We start from the raw sequence: 21,378 nt of genomic DNA, 5'->3' as shown, positions 1-21,378 counted from the left end.
GATAGGTAGAGGTGGAAGCTGGCCCTGGGGCATCGGCATTCAGTTGGCAGGAAAAGAAAGGCCACGGGAGTGGTTGTGCAGTTCAGAATGGGGCTGGGGGTGGCAGTTGCCTCTTGAGAAGGTCAGAGAAGACTGTGAGTCAGATCCCCTAAATAGTCACACATCCCCCAAGTTCTAAGGACACTCAGAGCAGGACAAGCACCTACCCTTAGCTTTTCACCTCAAATAAACTCAAGAGAACAGAGATATCCCAGAGTAGACGCAAGAGGTCAAATCCAGGGCAAGCATGAGAATTAAGGGTACCATGGCTCAGGCCTGTAATCCCAGCTACTCGGAAGGCTGAGGTGAGAGGGTTAGAGCCCAGGAATTCGAGACCAGCCTGGGCAACGTAACAAGACCCCATCTCTTAATAAAAAGAGAGAGAGAATTGAACATGTCCGTCAGTGCTAAAGGAAGGAGGCCATGCAAGGCAGAGAGGACTCCTTTGGAACTGTCTTGTCCATAAGCTCAGAACTGTGTACAGCTCTCTTTAAGTCTAGAACCAGTGCCAAAACAGCCAGCCTAGCCAAGGGCAGATGAGGTGACTGGTGGAATCGGCAGCTTCCAGAAGGCAGGTTGCAACCATGACTAGAGTGAGTCTGCCTTTAACATGCAGCAAGAAAATTCCTCTCCTAAGATTTCACATAGATCACTCTATTGCTTGAAGGTCATAGACTCTTAGGAGGAAATGGAAATTTACAAAAACCGAAAAATTGATTTATTAAGGAAAAAATTACAGTAACAAGTGCATTTCTGTTCTGCTAATATTTGATTTAGACATGTGATACTTCTGCAAATTATACTCTGCATGTATACTTAAGTAAAACAGTGTAAATATCATTAAAATGAGAATAATACTGAAATTTAATTTTCTAAATCAATTTTCCCTGGCAATGAGTTTTAAATCTATCTTCTTTCTTCTGAATGCAAAAAAGTGGAGATGTTAGGTGATTCATTATCCAAAAAAAAGTGCATTTCTGACAAACCAAAACACTTAATGACATTATTACCACAACTGCAATATAAATAAATATCTTACCTTCTGGCTATTTAATACAGCAATAACCTTTACAAGCTAATATTTACCACACACAACCCACAAAATAGCCACAAACCTTATTACGCTAGTGCCCACATTGATATGCTGCTGATAATTTGTGATTATAAATGTTTATGTCACTTCTGTAATTAAGGGGTTAGGATGACGTTAGTAGAGAGTGTTTATATTCTCCCAAAGGAGCAAAAATTCACAGATCCATTAGAGGCCAAATAAATGTATGCCTCTCTGAAATATTTGTACGCTGATAAGCTCATGGGAAGTTTGCTCTTTAAAAAAATAGTCTGAAGGAATTTAGGCGGAGCAATCATAGTCTATTGAATACAATACATTCATCATAATTTTCATTCACTGGCTGGCCACCTTGCATTGCAATATCTTAAGTGAGACACCCCTTAAGACTAGTCAGCCCTCTGGCTTTAGATTATCCTGGTGAAGAAAAAATGTCAAGAAGCTAACACTAAAGCAGATTAGATTTTCAGAAATTCTGAAAATTCAATGCATTTTGATTTTTAGATCTCCATGATACACTAACATGCATGTTTATGATTTTACATCAATGCTACCATACCATACATTCCAGGATTCTTTTTTTTTTTTTTTTTTTGAGATGGAGTCTTGCTCTGGTACCCAGACTGGAGTGCAGTGGCGCAATCTCAGGTCACTGCAACCTCTGCCCCCCAGGTTCAAGTGATCCTTCTGCCTCAGCCTCCCTAGTAGCTGGGATTACAGGCATGTGCCACCATGCCTGGCTAAATTTTGTATTTTTAGTAGAGATGGAGCTTCACCATATTGGCCAGGCTGGTCTCGAACTCCTGGCCTCAGGTAATCCACCAGCCTCGGCCTCCCAAAGTGCTGGGATTACAGGTGTGAGCCACCGCACACAGCCCATTCCAGGATTATTATTTAATGTAGTGTTTTGTTTTCTTTTTCTCTTTTTTTTCTGTTTCCTCCCCTCTGTTCCTTTTCTCAACCCACATTACTCACCCCCAACCAAGGGAACTAGTATTATAGAACATGTAATTTTTCATATTTTTTGCAGATGTGCATACATGTAGGTGTATACACATAACAGAGATTTTCATCGTTTTATATAAATAGGATCATAATATGATCGTAATATAAACACTTAAGCAACTCGATTTTCTCAATACCTTTGCAGGAATCCCTGCACATCAACTAGTATAGCTGTAATTTATTCTTTTCAATGGCTGCATAATCCTCTATTTGTGAATCACAATAATTATATAACCTTTTCCCTATTAGATATTCTCTTTGTTTCCATTTTTTGCTACCATGAAAAATGTTGCAGTAAATATCATTGAAAATGTACTTGTATACTGGAATTTTAATATTATGGGACAAATCCCCAGTGATGAAGTTACTGAGTTACAAGATGTTTTTAGTTTTAATAGATTGCTTTCCTAAAAGGCTCTAGCAATTAACATTTCCTTCAACAATTTGGGACCATACACTTGTCCTGACATCCTGTCCATCAGTGATATCCTTTTTTTTTTTTTTTTTTTTTAGATGGAGTCTTGCTCTGTCACCCAGGCTGGAGTGCATTGGCATGACCTTGGCTCACTGCAAGCTGTCCTCCTGGGTTCACACTATTCTCCTGCCTCAGCCTCCCGAGTAGCTGGGACTACAGGCGCCTGCCACCACGCCCGGCTAATTTTTTGTATTTTTATTAGAGATGGTGTTTCACCGTGTTAGCCAGGATGGTCTTCATCTCCTGACCTCGTGATCCGCCCACCTCGGCCTCCCAAAGTGCTGGGATTACAGGCGTGAGCTACCGCGCCCAGCCAATATTCTTCTTTTTAATCTTTGCTAATGTGTCTGGAATAAAATGGCATCTTGTTTTAATTTATATTCCCTTATCTGCTAGTAAATTCAGGTGCCTTCCCATGCTTATTTGCTTTTTGGATTTGTGCATCTTGAATTTTCTACTTAAATTTTTTGCTCACTTTTCTGTTGGTCTATATTTTTGGTAGTCATTTGTTAGCACTCTTTGCATATTAAAAATATGAACCCTTTATTTATATCTGTGTTGTAAATATAGCCTTCCAAGTCTATCATGTGTCTTTTGACTTTGTTGCCAAATAAAGGTTTTTGCCTATATTTAATAGGCAAATATGTCTCTTTTTTATGACTTCTGAATCTTGATAAAAACATTCACACCGCTAGATTGTTCATGAATTATCCCAGATTTTCTTCCAAGAGCTTTATTATTTATTTTATTTACATTTATCTTTAAAGCATGAGAAATTTATTTTTATATATGATGACAATAGTGATCCTGTTCACAGAAGTATATGAATATCTACTATTCACTTAGCACTACATCTCTAAGCTGAAATGAAATCACAGTCTTTGATCTCCAAACACTACCACATGTAGATCACCAATGAAATGACACAAAGACATCAAAACCTAAGTCATGATCCCCACCATCTAGAGACTTCTAGTTCCACTATTAAAAAAAAAAAATCACAGTGAAAAATAGTAAGCGGCAAGACTATGGGATTAGGTTCTATATTAGTTTTCCAGGGCTGCCATAATAAAGTACCATAGACTGAGTGATTTAAACAGCAGAAACTTACTTTCTCACAGTTCTGGAGGCTAGAAGTTCAAGATCAAGGTGTCAGCAAGGTTGTTTTCCTCTGAGACCTTTTTCCTTGCCTTTAGATGGTCATCTTCTCATGGTCTTCTATTTGTGTGTGTCTGTCTGTTTTTTTTTTATTATACTTTAAGTTTTAGGGTACATGTGCACAACGTGCATGTTTGTTACATATATATACATGTGCCATGTTGGCGTGCTGCACCCATTAACTCGTCATTTAACATTAGGTATATCTCCTAATGATATCCCTCCCCCCTCCCCCCACCCCACAACAGGCACCAGTGTGTGATGTTCCCCTTCCTGTGTCCATGTGTTCTCATGGTTCAATTCCCACCTATGAGTGAGAACATGCAGTGTTTGGTTTTTTGTCCTTGCAATAGTTCACTGAGAGTGATGGTTTCCAGCTTCATCCATGTCCCTACAAAGGATATGAACTCATCATTTTTTATGGCTGCATAGTATTCCATGGTGTATATGTGCCACATTTTCTTAATCCAGTCCATCATTGTTGGACATTTGGGTTGGCTCCAAGTCTTTGTTATTGTGAATAGTGCCACAGTAAACATACGTGTGCATGTGTCTTTATAGCAGCATGATTTATAATCCTTTGGGTATATACCCAGTAATGGGATGGCTGGGTCAAATAGTATTTCTAGTTCTAGATCCCTGAGGAATCCCCACACTGACTTCCACAATGGTTGAACTAGTTTACAGTCCCACCAACAGTGAAAAAGTGTTCCTATTTCTCCACATCCTCTCCAGCACCTGTTGTTTCCTGACTTTTTAATAATCGCCATTCTAACTGGTGTGAGATGGTATCTCATTGTGGTTTTGATTTGCATTTCTCTGATGGCCAGTGATGATGAGCATTTCTTCATGTGTCTTTTGGCTGCATAAATGTCTTCTTTTGAGAAGTGTCTGTTCATATCCTTTGCCCACTTTTTGATGGTGTTGTTTGTTTTTTTCTTGTAAATTTGTTTGAGTTCATTGTAGATTCTGGATATTAGCCCTTTGTCAGATGAGTAGGTTGCAAAAATTTTCTCCCATTCTGTAGGTTGCCTGTTCACTCTGATGGTGGTTTCTTTTGCTATGCAGAAGCTCTTTAGTTTAATTAGATCCCATTTGTCAATTTTGGCTTTTGTTGCCATTGCTTTTGGTGTTTTAGACATGAATTTCTTGCCCATGCCTATGTCCTGAATGGTATTGCCTAGGTTTTCTTCTAGGGTCTTTATGGTTTTAGGTCTAACATTTAAATCTTTAATCCATCTTGAATTAATTTTTGTATAAGGTGTAAGGAAGGGATCCAGTTTCAGCTTTCTACATATGGCTAGCCAGTTTTCCCAGCACCATTTATTAAATAGGGAATCCTTTCCCCATTTCTTGTTTTTGTCAGGTTTGTCAAAGATCAGATAATTGTAGATAAGTGGCATTATTTCTGAGGGCTCTGTTCTGTTCCATTGGTCTATATCTCTGTTTTGGTACCAGTACCATGCTGTTTTGATTACTGTAGCCTTGTAGTATAGTTTGAAGTCAGGTAGCGTGATGCCTCCAGCTTTGTTCTTTTGGCTTAGGATTGACTTGGCAATGTGGGCTCTTTTTTGGTTCCATATGAACTTTAAAGTAGTTTTTTCCAATTCCGTGAAGAAAGTCATTGGTAGCTTGATGGGGATGGCATTGAATCTATAAACAAACCACTGCTCAGTGAAATAAAAGAGGATACAAACAAATGGAAGAACATTCCATGCTCATGGGTAGGAAGAATCAATATCATGAAAATGGCCATACTGCCCAAGGTAATTTATAGATTCAGTGTGTGTGTCTGTCTTAATCTCCTGTTCTTTTAAGGACAGCAGTCACATTAGATTAGGACCCACTTTAATGACATCATTTTAACTTAATTACCTTGCTAAAGACCCCATCTCCAAATACAGTCACATTCTGAGCTACTGGAGGTTCAGATTTCAACATGTGAATTTTGAGGTGACACAATTCAGCCTGTAACAAGTTTAAAATGGCTTGTGCAACTAGCAAGTACCATTTATGCTCAATGAAAGAGAGATCACTGGGGAGTCAGTGAAAGCTTCATGAAAGAGATAGGATTGAAAATAGACATTGAACAAGCTTAAGATTTCAGTGAGGCTATGAAAAGCTTTTCTATGAGAAGGTGAGAAAAATCAAAGTTACAGCTATAAACGTCGTCTGTCAGGGCTTCAGTGAGATAACTGGACTGACAAGAGGAGAATGTTCACTTGTGGGGAAATGGGAGATAAAACTTAAATTGCTAAGATTGCAAATAAGCTGGAGTCAGAAGTTTAACTTGATGAAGAAGGAAAAAAGAGGCATCATCATAAATTTTTGAAACTTGAAATTTCACAATTAAAGTGGTATTTAAGAAAGGAAAATCTGGGCCAGGTGTGGTGGCTCACGCCTGTAATCCCAGCACTTTGGGAGGCTGAGGTGAGCAGATCACCTGAGGTCAAGAGTTTGAGACCAGGCTGGCTAACATGCTGAAACCCCATCTCTACTAAAAATATAAAAATTAGCTGGGCGCGGTGGCAAGCACCTATAATCCCAGCTCCTTGGGAGGCTGAGGCAGGAGAATAGCTTGAACCAGGGAGGCAGAGGTTGCAGTGAGCCAAGATTGCACCATTGCACTCCAGCCTGGGAGACAGAGCAAGACTCCACCTCAAAAAAAAAGAAAAGAAAAAGGAAAATCTGGTTTTCATTTGTGAGATAAAGCATAGAAACCATATTAAGACTCTACCACAGTTATTAAATGAGTCATTTCATCCAGAGTGATTGCAATGGCAAATGAGACTAGGTGGTGGATGAATATTAGGTATTTCAAAGGATGTGTCAAAACAATGGACAGAAGTTAATGATTGCTTGTCTGTAGGAAATGAAGAAGAGGCACACGGCAAAGGTGTTATCAGCGTTTTCAACCTGGGAAGCAGAAATAATGCTGCCATTGAGGGTGTAGTGTACAGAATCTTAGATGGAGAAGAGTGATGACTGTGGGTTCATTTGAGTCTGAAAGAGAAGTATTCAGTAAGGAGTAAGAAATTAGGGCAGGAGATTGTGGGATGGGAGGGTCAAACCCGAGGTGTGCATTAGGAACACCAGAAATTGCCAGGACCTGAGGAGAGGATGATTCAATCCAGGAGGCAAGGGGAAGATCACTTCGTCATCTTAAGCACTTACTATGTGTCAAGTATTTCTATAAGTACTGGGAATACAAAGAAAAATAAGATAAGGCATCTGCCTTCAGAAACTTTATCCTGAGTCATGAAGACAAGGGGTGTTTAATAATGCTTAATGAAGAAGGGTCAGAGACAACAGGGACAGATAAAGGACCTTTGGATTTGTTGGTGAAATGCACCCTTCACCTTCTATTAGGTTGGTGCAAAGGGAATTGCGTTTTTTGCCATTAAAAGTAATGGCAAAAACCGCAATTCCCTTTGCACCAACCTAATAGAAAGCATTTTCAATAGAGAAATCAGATTGAATGGGGGAATATTTGATGAAGAAATGAACACAAGATCAATAATGCCCTTATTCCCAGAACCTTTTTTTGTTTTTCACTCTCTTGGCAATTATTCAGCTTCTTGGCCATCTTCATTTTAATTAACTTGTATTATGATAGTAATGTTCTGATATTTTAATTCAGATTTTAAATAATATTAAAGCCAAGTTAAAATTTAGTCACATATCACATTCATGTTTCTAAAAATATTAAGAATATCTAATAACTTATACCATATTCTTATGTTTCTTGCCATTCAGATTCAAATGAGTAATATAAATGGATATGACAAATGCATTTTGAAATGATAAAACTTTGCGAGAGCCAATAGAAGCTATTTAATAATCAGCACTGAGCGAGAGGATAATGAGAAGGAAAAAAATAAAAGACCACTATTTATAATGGTGGCAAGAATTCAGGCTTACCATCTTTCCTCGTGCCTGTGACAGTCTAAGATGGATCCAGAAATGGCTCAGATATTTGGACTCCCTCCACCTCCTCCATCTATTCCTTGAAAAAGGGAGAGAGGGAATGGGAGATGAACCTCCAGGGATTGGTTGGACAAGTGCTTTCACTTTTATTTATTACTAATCTGTACTAACATGGTCTCATTGACAAAGATCTCTTTTTGTTTTATTCAAAAAAGACAGTAATGTATGATTGTTGAGGTTTCTCTGAGGAGCGTTGTTCCATGCACTACACCTCTGTGAAGTACTCCCTGTTAGCTGGTCTCCTTTGTCACCCAGAAATTTCCCATACCTTTTGGAATGAATGAGCTGGATAATGTCAGAATATGAATGCTGCTGTGATCAGTATCTTCACCTAGTGGGCTGATCAGGGAACTAGAAAGTTAGACGTCTATGAGTCTTTCACCCTCGGTTGAGGCTGATTTACACTTGCCAGTCACAGTTGTTTACATATAATAAATATAAATATTCATTTATTTGATTAATCTAGTTTGGGACAGCTCTGTTTCTCTGTGTATTTCAACATCTGGGGATTAGGAATCATCACTGCCCCTTTACTGTATGCAAGAATGAGCTATTACTGCTTTTAAAGTCCTACTTAGAAATATGTGCTCAGGTATATTGAATGAAGCCTTCCAATAAGTACCATACCCAACTCACACTTTTATCCTGATCTGTCGAGCAGACATTCTTGCACAAACGGGGTCGGTGGATGGGGTGGTCAAGAATCGTGAAAAAAATAGAAATATGTAATGAGTTCTATTAGCTCTGTAAATATAAAGCCACTTGTAATGAACATGAACATCCAAGTGTACAGATCACCAGAGGCTCTGACAGTGTTGCTCCAGGTTTGAGATCTTGGCTATATTAACAGAAAGAGTAGGAAAAGACAAAAAAATTTATTCTTTCTTGGTCACTCTTTTAATATAATATCTAAAACTGCTGCTGGTTTGAGGTTCTAAATTTTGGAGAAAGAATAGATTAGGCTTTTGAGAAAGAGTCAACTCTGCAAATGAGCTGTCTCTTCATTTGGGGCCATAACATAGGAGGCAGTACCTAAAAATGAAGATCGTGCAGTGCTTGGATAGACGGGTCACTGTGAGGCTGGTACAAGGGGGAGGGAAGGGACAGAAGAGATTCTGTGAGCATAACATTCCTTTTTAAATTTTTTTCTGGCAGCTTTGACCGCTGACCTCATCCATCCTCTGAACTGCTCTACTCAATTCCATGTGACCAAACTATGCATTCTTTCTCCTTCCTTCCTTCCTTCCTCCCTCCCTTCCTTCCTTTCCTTTTTTTTTTTTTTTCTTGAGACAGAGTTTTGTTCTTGTCGCCCAGGCTGGAGTGCAATGGCACGGTCTTGACTCATTGCAACCTCTGCCTCCCAGCTTCAAGCAATTCTCCTGCCTCAGCCTCCCAAGTAGCTGGGATTACAGGTGCCCACCACCACGCCTGACTAATTTTTTTGTATTTTTAGTAGAGACGGGGTTTCATCATGTTGGCCAGGCTGGTCTTGAACTCCTGACCTCAAGTGATCTGCCTGCCTCGGCCTCCCAAAGTGCTGGGATAAGAGGCATGAACCACTGCACCCGGCTGCATTGTTTTTCTTTTTCTTCCTCGTTTTCTTCCCCTGAGCTCTCAATGTCCTAGACCACCAGACAACTAGAGGAAAGCATGTGGTGAGGAGTAGGATAAGGGTTGGTTATGCAGTAAACGTATTTCCTTTTTCTCCAGCCTTAGCCTCAGTCATATGTATATAATTTCTTATTTATCCCAAAAGGAAAATATCACTTGATAATAGTCTTTGTAATTGAATACTTTTATGATCACCTTTCTTATAGGTATCTCTAAAGGAGAGGAGCCAAAAATATTGAGACCCCCAAGACGACCCCGGAAACCCAAAACATTAAATAACCCTGAAGACTCCACATACTATTATCTACTACATGTAAGTGGCTCACTCTTACTATCAGATGGGAGCCATCGACTAATGGCCAATGTGAAAACTGTGGCTAGATTAGTTCAGGCACAAAGGAAGACCTGGCAGGACAGAGATGCCCTTGGTCTCCTCTTCACTGCCCTCCCCGGGCTGGGGATCTGGGCACTTTGATCTCCTCCAGCCCTTCTTCCTCACATTCAAGCCTCTCCCATGGTAGTATCTACCATGTCCTCCTTGCAGCTTTCTCTGCTTGTCCATTAATATGAGCTGATATGAAAATATCAACTTAGAAAGAGAAACCCATCATAGCAGGAGCTCTCCAGAGAGGGGCCCTGGTGTAAATGGGTGCGTTATGGTGAAACTAGAAGAAAAGGAAAGAAGAGGAGAAACAGACGTTTATTAAGCATCTTTTAAATTCCAGGCCTAGAATAAGGCTTGTTCACATACACTGTGATAGCTAATCCTGGAAATATCCCTGAATGTATTATCCATATCTCTCAGATTAGGATTCTGAGACACAGATAAGCATGCCTTAGCTGCCAGGCCATTCATTTTATTGAGGTCTTCTGACCCCAGAGCTCCTGCTCACTAACAGCATGAGGACTCATTGGCGTCGCCCCTGATAGCCGGGCCTTCTTCTCATGTTCCTGTTCTCTATGAATGCCACGTAATCCACATGGTCTCATAAACCAAGAACCTGGGAGTCATTCTGGATTTTGTCCTCTCTCTCATACCTGTGATCCATCAGTGGCTGTAACTGTGGCTTCTACCTGCAAAAGCTCACTTCAACTCATTTCCCCCCTCTAACCTCACAGCAATTACCATATTTCAGACTATTAATTGTTTCCCACTCGGGAATATTTCAGGTCCCACGTAACTGCCTAATTGCATCCTCTCCAGCCTGCACCTGAAAATGTCTCTAAGCCATAGAGACAAATGTCTCTAAACCATGCTCCTCCCTTAATTGTTCCTTTAATGGCTCAGCAACTCCTTCAGGATGAAGTCCTCATTCCTTCCAAGGCCTTCTTCGTGGGATCCACGACTGCTTTTCAGCCTCTTTTCTCGCCCTCTTTTTGTCCTCGAGCCATAGTGAACTGCTTGAAACTCTGCTGGTGAGCTGCATTCCCTTATGCTCCCAAGGCCTTTGCACCCTCTGGCTGGTCCCTTCGTTTGCAATATTTATTCACTCTTCCACCCCCCCACTGCCACAGTGAGAGAGCAGCACTCCCCTACGCCCTGGAGAACCCAGAGGATGTGTCAAAACCTAGAGAATCAGTTGGAAATAAGTTTCCCACCTCGCAGGCAGAAAATGAAGTTCACACTTGACCTCCAAGTTCGCCAGTCTTCTCTAGTTCTTTCCCTCCTCTCTAGTGATTTCTTTTCAGTTTCCACAGATGGTTGTCTGTGGAAACCCATTCTCTTCCCCTCTCATTTCCTTTAGACAATCCCATTAGCTACTACAACCTCAGTGACTGCTGATTTCTTAATCTTGATTGCTGGCTTAGATCTCTCTGTAGCTCCAGACTCAAATATCAAACTACCTAATGTTTGTTTTACATATTCTACATAGATACACACAGGCATCCATGTATACATATATAAAGATATATACACACACATACACATCCATACATGGGCGCACACACTCACAGCTTTGTTGAGATATAAATCACATGCCATACAATTCACCCACCTTAATATACATTAAATGGTTTTTAGTACAATAATCACAATCAATTTTACCACATTTTCATCACCTTTAAAAAAACCCATTAGAAGTCACTTCCCACTCCCGACCGCCTGCCCCAAGCCCTGGGCGATCACCAATCTAGTTTTCTGTTTCTGTAGATTTGCCTATTCTGGACATTTCCTATAAATAGAATCAAAATACGTGGTCTTTTGTGAATAGTCAACAAATTTTAGAAGCCAGTAATCTGACTATTACCTTGACTTCTCCCTCGTTCTCATCTTCCATATTCAAAAATCTAAATCCAAATATCTCTTGAGTTTCTGTTTCTCTCTATGCTCTGTGCTAATACCCTCTTCCAGGCCAGCATGTCTTGTCAGTAGTTCTGAGTCACTCCTCTTACTGGTCCCTTGGTCTTGTTTTTCCCCTTCTAATTAACATATTTTCCACACTGTAGCCTGAGTTGTATTTCTAAAATTAATATCCAATTATACTATCCTCCCATTGATGGAACTTTTCTGTTACTTCCCACTGTCCTAAGATATGAAGGCCTGTCAAAATCTGGGCCCTGCTCACCTTTCCATCCTCTGTGCTTGATATTCATTCATTCACCCCTCCAAACTCCACTCCAGCCCTTCCTTCCCAGTAACCTGCATTCTCCTCCTTCAAATTGTCCATGAACATTTGTCCTTGGACATGCCCTTTTCTCAGCCTAAAACACACATCTTCTTCCTCTTCTTGTCTTTCATGATCAAAACACCCCCAGCTTAGATGTCTTTTTCTTCAGGAAACCTTCTTGTCACTCCCAAATCCCAAGAGAGCTCTTCCTATATCCTCCCGAAGAAGCCCATACTTCCCTTTTATGACACTTTATCATGCTAAAGAGGGATTGGTGTGGCTTCCACGAGGTCAAGGAGTTTGCCTATTGCATTCAACCTGACACATAGCAGGCATGCAATAAATATGTGTTGTACAAATGAGAGCAATGAAATAAAAGAATGAAAAACAAATAGGAATAAATTGAGAAAAATCTAAAATTACAGATACCTGCGTTTGACAGTCACTTTATACAGGAAGCTGATTAAGAAATGAAATTGATTATTTTCTATGCTGTCAATTTAAAAAGCAGCAAATACTCTGACATTTGTTCATGCAGTTAAATAGAACAGCAGAAACAAGATTAGAAATTACCAAACATTCCCTATTAACCCTGAGTTTAAGTAGTCAGTGATACTCAATGGTCTTTATTAAGTGCAACTGAAATGACAAGTGATTGTGATGGCTTCAACAGCAGATACTATTCTCAGTATGAGAAATTGTAAAAGACCTGAACTGAAGTGAAATGTTATTACTAACAACCAGTGAGAACTGTGGAGCAAATTCTGAGCCTCACAAATGAGTTCCATCCCCAAGAAGCTTACTTTGTCATCACACTATTATTTTTAAGTGACTATATTTCCATACATCCTAAGTCATTAGGGAATAGGATCCTTTTTTATAACTCTGAGTTTGAAATCTATGGCTTCAATGAAAAATAAAACACAGAAAAGGAGTATATTATTACAAGTGAAAATATACCATGTGTTCATATTTATCTGGCCCTTCCCAGGATTTGAGGCATTACACATAGTGAGAAGTGTGACTGTAATGAGGCCCCACTCCCTTTAACCACCAAACACTTTCTGTAATTTCAAATGTTTTTCATTAAAGTCTTTCTAAAATATACTGCATATTTTAAACCCTTTCTTGATGACCCAGGGTCACTTCAGTGAATGAAAATTCTCTTTACTTTTTTTAATGTTTTATTTCTCAGTTTTATGGATACATACTAGTTGTACATGTTTATGGAATACATGTGATATTTCGATACAAGCATACAATGTGCAATGATCAAATCAGGGTAACTAGAGTATCCATCATCTCAAGCATTTATTTCTTTGTGTTAGGAACATCCCAATTCCACTGTTTTAGTTATTTTGAAATATACAATACAGTATTGTGAACTTTTATTGTAGCACTATTCAAAATGTACTTGATTCTTGGTACTGAAACACCAGGGGTTTGGTTGAGGTCCGGCTGCGTGCCACACAGAAAGACAATCACTGAACCAAGTATTGCCAAGGAGGAAGGCCTTAATCAGGTGCTGCAGCCCAGGAAACGCGAGCTCAGTCTCAAATCCATCTCTCTTACAGACTAATGCCGGGATTTATATAGCAGGGAGGAAATGTAACAATGTTTAAGAAAACAAGAACTGGGGAGGGGCAAGGAAGCAATCATGGTGAATGAGTGCAGTGTTGTGGTGAGTTTCAGTCCTTTTTTTGAGGGGCCTGAAGGTTATTTCCTGAGGAAGGAACTCAGATAAAACAAAAGTTTCAAACTTTAAGACCAGAAGGGTTAGTTTCTATGTTTATCAAAAAGAACAGTCTATGGGGCTATTGGGTTGGTTTCATTTGGATCTATACTTACCAGAGAGGATCTCTGACTGCCATGGCTAAGGCAGCACCCAATCTCTCTGTATGTCCCTGGCCTGCTTCATTTTTCTCCAGTGCATTTTGCGTTTGTTATTGTTGTTGTTGTTTTTGAGGCAGAGTCTCACTTTGTTGCCCAGGCTGGAATGCAGTGGCCCGACCTCAACTCACTGCAACCTCTGCCTCCCAGGTTCAAGCGATTCTCCTGCCTTAGCCTCCCAAATAGCTGGGATTACAGGCACCCGCTGCCATGCCCAGCTAAATTTTTTGTATTTTTAGTAAAGCCGGGGTTTCGCCATGTTGGCCAGGCTGGTCTCGAACTCCTGACCTCAGGTGATCTGCCCACCTTGGCCTTCCAAAGTGGAATTACAGGTGTGAGCCACCACACCCAGGCTTCTTCAGTGCATTTATAAATATTTATTTGTCTACTTGTCTCCTGTGTGACTTCCCCCTCTAAACTAGAAGCTCTATGGAGGCAGGGCCTATGCTCGCTGTTACAGCCATAGTCCTCAGAACTCTGTGCTGCTAACATTGTAACTAGAAAACTGTTAAATAATAGACCACTGTAGTACAGTACTCTCAGGGGCTGTTGAGTTGTAGAAAATTATTTCCTTTACATTTGCCCAACACAAACATCTCTGCTTTCAGTTGTTTTGCTATTTTTATAATTTTTGTGTTTGTTTTTTTTTTCTCCTTGGATATCACTTCTTACAATGGTGATTCTGGCAGCCTTAACATCAGTATTGCCTCTTTCCTATGACTTGGTGCTCTATCTCTTACGTCCAGGAAATGCTGCTGCTGTGTCCTAAATAAGAGTGAGCCAAGCCGCAGAAGCATGCCTGTGGAGGAGAGCATTAGCGGAGTGCGCATGGCCTGTCGTACTGCCTGGGCTAACACTCAAAGCTGTGCAGCATCAGCAAAAATGGCTCAGGGCCAAGTTTCCTCAAAAAAACGAGTAATCGAACACAATCTTATCAGAGATCCCTTCCAATTTTATCATTCTTTCCAATACTTTCCCTGAACTACAGCAGTAGCTAGTTTGGCCACTCCAAAGTCTTTTTCTTCCTAACTTCAACGTTTTAGCTCCTTCATCCATCCAAATAAAGAAATTGGTAGTGTATTACCAAAAGGAAAGTAAGATTGTGCTCACCATGATGTAATGGATACGAATTTTAACGTTTTGTCATAAAACATATTTCTTTATGTCGGGTGGGGCTGGAGGGGGAGTGCAGTGTGCCTGCTTAAGGAACGGGTTCTTCAAAGTCTTCAGAGCTAAGACACTATTCTTTAAAGGCCTCCTCAAGAAATACCCAAGCCAGAAAATCTACGTGAGTCATGTTTGTCTCCTCTTTCTTTCTTCCCTCTACTCTGGTTCTACAAGAAACTGCCATGGGACATTTGCTTCTTTATTTTCATTTCAAATTTCAAGTTTTTAATTTGTAATTTCAAAACTATAATTGAAAACATTGCACATCTTAGCAAAAATTCCCCACTATAAAGTCCATGAAATAAATTTCTTATAAAATCCTCACCTTTGAGGAGTGATATGCTTCCCTTTTCATGACAAAGGGTAGAGGTTAATGCATCGTGCTCCCCTTTTAGCCCCAGCTGTTAGGAAACTAAGAGACAAATGTAAGCCTCCATCTTAATGCACCTACTTCCTTTGCCTCCTTTGTTTCTCATTTACAATTTTTACTTTATTACTTTGATTGTATAACAACTTATATTATGAGCCATCTTAAATAATTTTTGGAAAAATAAGATTATTGAATTACATTTCATGAGAATATTCTAACACAAGGCCACGCACGGTGGCTCACACCTGTAATCCCAGCACTTGGAGAGGCCAAGGTGGGTGGATCGCTTGAGCTCAGGGGTTCGAGACCAGCCTGGGGGACATAGCAAAACCTCGTCTCCACAAAAAATAAAAAAATTACCTGGGCGTGATGGGTCATGACTATAGGCCCAGCTACAACGATGGCTAAGGTAAGAGGATCACTGGAGCCCAGGAGGCAGAAGTTGCAGTGAGCCGAGATTGCACCGCTGCACTCCAGCCTGAGTCACAGAGTGAGACCCTGTCTCAAAAACAAAGAAAAGAGAAAAAGAATATTCTAACACAGGCAAGAGTGAAAGATGTCTGGATAATACGTCCTCTTCTAGGAATTCCTGTAACTGAGAACCAACTTATATACACCATGTCCCAGAGGGAAGTGCTGATCTAGTATAAATAGGATCTTCACCAGCCTGAGAATTCAAGGGCAGAACATTATTTGATTTGTGGTTATATATAGGGCATCTCTGTCACTCAACATAGCGCCATCACTTGAGCAGAACTTTGAACTACAGGCAATTGTTACCTAGAACAAAAGGGACTTTTTTTCAGGTAATGGATGAGGGAGGCAGGACCTCTGTAGGAAACTACTACTGAAGTCATGTTAAAACAGAAACAACCACGACAACAAACACCACCCCAGTCCCAGAGATCGTTAACTGAACTGCTAATGGACACTGTTCCTATGTGGGCAATGTAATTATTTGTAAGCGCCTCTTAGCCTAGGGCATTGGATCAAGAATGTGAAGTGATAGGAAATGGGAGAACAGGAATGTAATTGATATCCTGCCCTTACATTATTTCCTGAATGGTCTCCTCCTAGACTTGATGCAAGGAAGCACTCACTTCTACCTCATCCACCTGTTAAAATGCCAACCAATAAGAATAAAAGAAACCATGAACTGTTTCACTCATCTACTATTTTAGAGCATAACAAATGCTAAATCCTGAAAAAAAACATGACTTACTGTGTCTCTAAGAATACTGGGGAAAACCCTCAGTATTTATAAACCATTATTAACTGTCATTTTTGTTATACAACACTTTTATGGTACCAGCCAACTTGATACCTGCTATAGGGTTTCCACAACTATAATATCTTCAGTTTGTTCAAGGTGAGTATGGTGTCTGTTTTCTCAGCCTAACAGACAAATATGCTGTGGCAACATGTAAATGTATGAGCTGAAATATATTGAAGTAGCACACACACAAAAACGCATTACTAATGCTACAGTGCAAAAGATAATACTGGTTTGTATATAAGGCGAAACTTATATACAAAGGACCATTTTGTTAGTGTTCAAATTGAAGTATCAGTTAAAATATATCTAATTATTTCCATACTTGCATATCTTAGTTTGTTCTGACCTTGATACATAAAGTTCTCAACTATGAAAACATTGTGCAAATGAAAACATGTTTCATCTGTGCTGCTACGTTTATGTCATAAATGGGTTCCTATAGGTTTATGAAGTCAATTCCATTCTTTTTGCGGACTTTTGCACCTGCCCTCCATATTCACCCATCTGTTTTACCTGCAGACAAAGAAGCAAGATATTCAAAGCAGCTTAATTAACCTGCTTCCATCACAACTGCATTTGTATAGAGAAATGGGCTTCCCAGAAATTTTACAGTTTGCTCCCATTTGTAGTAAATAGATCTTATGTAGCCTTGTCTATATTGGTCACTGTGTGGGAAATACATTTTTCATATGGAATGCAAAGATTCATTTCAGTTTAGGTGTGGCAAAAATAACCAGAAATGTATAATTAATAAAACTTGAGTAAATTTTATTTCTTTAAGTTTTTAAAATATTGTATCCACTTGCTTATTTCTAACTTAGTCTTTTAAGAGTAAATGTATTTACATATTAGGCTTATAGTAATATATCAATTATATTAAGATCATAATATTATATAGATCTTTTGAATTCTTCTTTCCTTTAGAAGTCAATCCAAGAAGAAAAACGAAGACCGAGGAAAGACAGGTAATTATTCTCGATTTCAATCAGTCATCTTATTCAAACAAAAATAAAAATCCATGTGTTCAAATTATGATTTAAAATCACCTATTTTAGGCCGGGCGCGGTGGCTCACGCCTGTAATCCCAGCACTTTGGGAGGCCAAGACTGGCGGATCACGAGGTCAGGAGATAGAGACCATCCTGGCTAACATGGTGAAACCCCATTTCTACTAAAAATACAAAAAGAAAATTAGCCGGGTGTAGTGGCGGGCGCCTATAGTCCCAGCTACTCAGGAGGCTGAGGCAGGAGAATGGTGTGAACCCAGGAGGCGGAGCTTGCAGTGAGCCGAGATCGCGCCACTGCACTCCAGCCTGGGCAGTCGACTGAGCGAGACTCCGTCTCAAAAAAAAAAAAAAAAAAAGAAGTCACCTGTTTTATATGGATAGATTTGGAAAGTAATGTGCACTCAATACTTTTATGTTACAAATATGTGATTTATATATAATTTATAAGATCCTGCCTACTGGAAATCTATGGAGCCAGCACAGCACTAAGAACTTAAATATGTTTTAAATGAATCGTACCCTCCCAATAGATAATTTGCTTCTCTTGTTCCATGGAATGGTTTTGCTTGGGCAATTTGAACATGCCTGTATTCATGAATTTTCTTTCCCCAACTCCTTTTTGCTTTTTCTCCTTCTCCACATGCTAAATCTTGCTGCTTGTAATTTTTGTGGATTTGTTAAGAAGATAAAGTTTGGCCGGGCACGGTGGCTCACGCTTGTAATCCCAGCACTTTGGGAGGCCGAGGCGGGCGGATCACGAGGTCAGGAGATCAAGACCACCACGGTGAAACCCCGTCTCTACTAAAAATACAAAAAATTAGCCGGGCGTGGTGGCGGGCACCTGTAGTCCCAGCTACTCAGAGAGGCTGAGGCAGGAGAATGGTGTGAACCCGGGAGGCGGAGCTTGCAGTGAGCCGAGATCGCGCCACTGCACTCCAGCCTGGGAGACTGAGCGAGACTCCGTCTCAAAAAAAAAAAAGAAGATAAAGTTTATGTTACCTGCAAGTATAGCACACTTAAATTCACATTCTTCTCCTTTTCTTATATTTCCCACTGATATTTTACTCTTTTAATATTATATCACTGTTCTAATAAATGTTCACATCAACCAATTTCCAGACAGAGTGCTAAGAACAAACAAGAGCGTTTCTGTTAAGCATGAGCGAACATAGTTCTTCATTTCTGAATCAGTGACGTCCTGAAAGTCCTTTTTAGATTAGTATCTGTAATTTGCAAAGTGTTTTTTCCTGGGAGCACTGTAACACCTGGAGGTTTTCCAGACCTACCTGTTTATCTCTTAGGAAGTCCCATCAGACTACAGATACTGAGCACCATAGGAACCAGACTGTGCCCTGAGTAGAACCAAGAATTAACATGGGCACCCTTGTGTGTATGTCATGTGTGGGTGTTAAAATCTAGCACAGAAATTAATCCACTAAAGAACAAAGAGTAAAGGGAGGCCAGAATGTTATTCATGAAGGAGGTAAGTTAAGATCATATGTGTATCAATGTACTGAGGACTGATAAAATTTGAAAATGCTGAGTATTAGTACACAAAGGAGAGCTTTTCTGATAATGGCCTAAAGGTCAGTAGTGACTGCTGATCTGGACTGGCCAAACTGAAACACTGCAATCACTGACTATTCTAGTAACCACTAGTTTGGTGCCAAGTTCAGTGCAATAGAACCAAGACAATGTGCTCCCACAGCTAATGTTCTATTCAAGGTAAGATATGAAGGTTTTTCTTTCTTACTTATGGGATATACTGTTTTTCCCACATTTCAAGACCTTCCATTTCTATTGACATGTGTATGTTACTCTAAATTATAGTAAACACTTTTAAAGAAAAAAGTATCATATAAGTTTGAGTAGAAAATTAGATTGATGCAATGGTGTGTTTGTGTGTTCATTTACAGTCAGGGAAAATTATTAGATTTGGAAGATTTCTATTATAAGGAATTTTTGCCCAGTCGTTCTGGACCAAAGGAACATAGCCCTAGTTTAAGAGAACGAAGACCACAGCAAGAACTCCAGAATCAATGTATTAAGGCTAATGAAAGGTAAAAAGCTAAACTTTAAAGTACAGCATTAGCAGTTTTATACTCACAATTTCATTTCTTAAGATATTTCACTTTATATACAGATGAATGACAAAGCACTCTTATTGAATATTGCATCTTTTGAGTGATATGGTGTTTGAAAGTAACGTCATGTACAGTGTTGTAGTAATCAGACACCTCAGTTTTCCTAGCAAAAACTGAGTTTATACCTGTTTTCTTGGTGTAATTATTAACAAAACCTCCTGTTATTTAATAAAAGTATTTCAGTTTGGATGATAAATTATTATATGGTCATCTAATTGTAAGCAATATATCATATCCAAAATCTATATTCAAGCTCAATGTAATTTTAATTACTCATTGGTTTCTTAATTATGCTTATTAATTTCTCAGAATCAATGACATCAGACCCAAAAACATTTGAGAGAAAGATTCATGGAAAAATGCATATTTTGGACTTGAATTCTCACCTTGCCACCAACTTTCTGACATTAAGTAAATTATTTTGTAGCTTATTTCATACTTTGGGAATTTTTTTCTCTTTCCTCCCAAAATATTTGTGGCTTTTTGAGATCAGGGTACATAATAAAACAAACATGGCATATGAAAAATGGGAGTAATGAAGGAAAACAAAAAGCTGTTCATCCAAAATTCTAAATGAATATCCTGTAAGTCTAGGGTCCTCAGAACCCTCACCCATTTTACAGCGTGACATGGTGGTTAAGAAAAGAAGTTTTAGAGTCACATGGACTTAGGTTTGGATCCTGATCCTGCTGCTTAGTTGTTGAGTGACCTTGCTCATGATGGTTGAACTCTTTAAGCTTCATTTCCATATCTGCAAAAGAATTTACTAATAACTGCCTCACCATGTTGTTGTAGAGACTAAATGTAGCAATAGGGTACTTAGGAGAGGCATAGGAAACGTGTTCCATCAGTGGTGGCTATTGTCATCTTTATTTGCTTTTTCAGAATCCATCTGAACTATGATATTTGCCCTTTGCCTCCAAAAGAAGATGTGCTCTTCCATCTTGGGATCCAGAACTGTAATATGTTGGAGCTTAGAGATGTTCTAGTCTAATCACAGAGCTCTGTACAGAAGAACACCAAATGCCAGAAAGATTAAGTGATTGGCCCAAGGTCACACATTCAGTTAGTGAACTAAAATCCCAGATGTTCACTCCCTGCCCATTTGCTTTTCACTGACTTACCTGCTTCTCATTTTAAAATCTCACCCTGCCCCTTCTCCAATGTATCCTTCCCCTTCCCCCCACCGGCAGATACACGTCTGCTATGAAAGCGTTCTATCCCTGAAATACTCCTGATATAGATTAAGTGATGTCTATGGATGTGTATTTAGTATCCACTGGAATAAATGCTAGCAGCTAGCATTGTTGACTGCCTACATTGTGCTAGGCACTATGCTATCGTCTCATTTAATCCTCACAGCAACCGCATGAGGCAGTTATGATTATTGCCCCATTTTATAGATGAGGAGGCTAAGTCTACAAAGTTTAGTGACTACAAAGAGTCACCTAGATGATAAGTTCATGGAGCCAGAATTTCTAAGTTTAGAGTTGATGGCCTTAACCATTACTCAGTATTTCCATCCTATGCAAAAGATCATGCTGGGCATTTGAAGAAGGGGTGGATAGAATA

General features: G+C 39.5%; 1 protein-coding gene across 1 annotated transcript in view; it reads left to right on the top strand.

Moving 5' to 3' along the window:
• Window positions 1-21,378, top strand: part of MYO3A (myosin IIIA) — a 282,509-nt gene that overhangs the window by 253,376 nt on the left and 7,755 nt on the right. Inside the window, exons 32-34 of the mRNA XM_030798007.1 lie at window positions 9,551-9,657; window positions 17,581-17,621; window positions 19,579-19,722. Of these exons, the coding sequence (XP_030653867.1) occupies window positions 9,551-9,657; window positions 17,581-17,621; window positions 19,579-19,722 (292 nt within the window). The remainder of the gene's footprint in view (window positions 1-9,550; window positions 9,658-17,580; window positions 17,622-19,578; window positions 19,723-21,378) is intronic.

This window comes from Nomascus leucogenys, chromosome 18 (genome assembly GCF_006542625.1).
Source record: "Nomascus leucogenys isolate Asia chromosome 18, Asia_NLE_v1, whole genome shotgun sequence".
NCBI classification, from domain to species: domain Eukaryota; kingdom Metazoa; phylum Chordata; class Mammalia; order Primates; family Hylobatidae; genus Nomascus; species Nomascus leucogenys.
The sequence above is the reverse complement of the archived record's forward strand: the minus strand, read 5'-3'. Positions and strand labels throughout refer to the sequence as shown.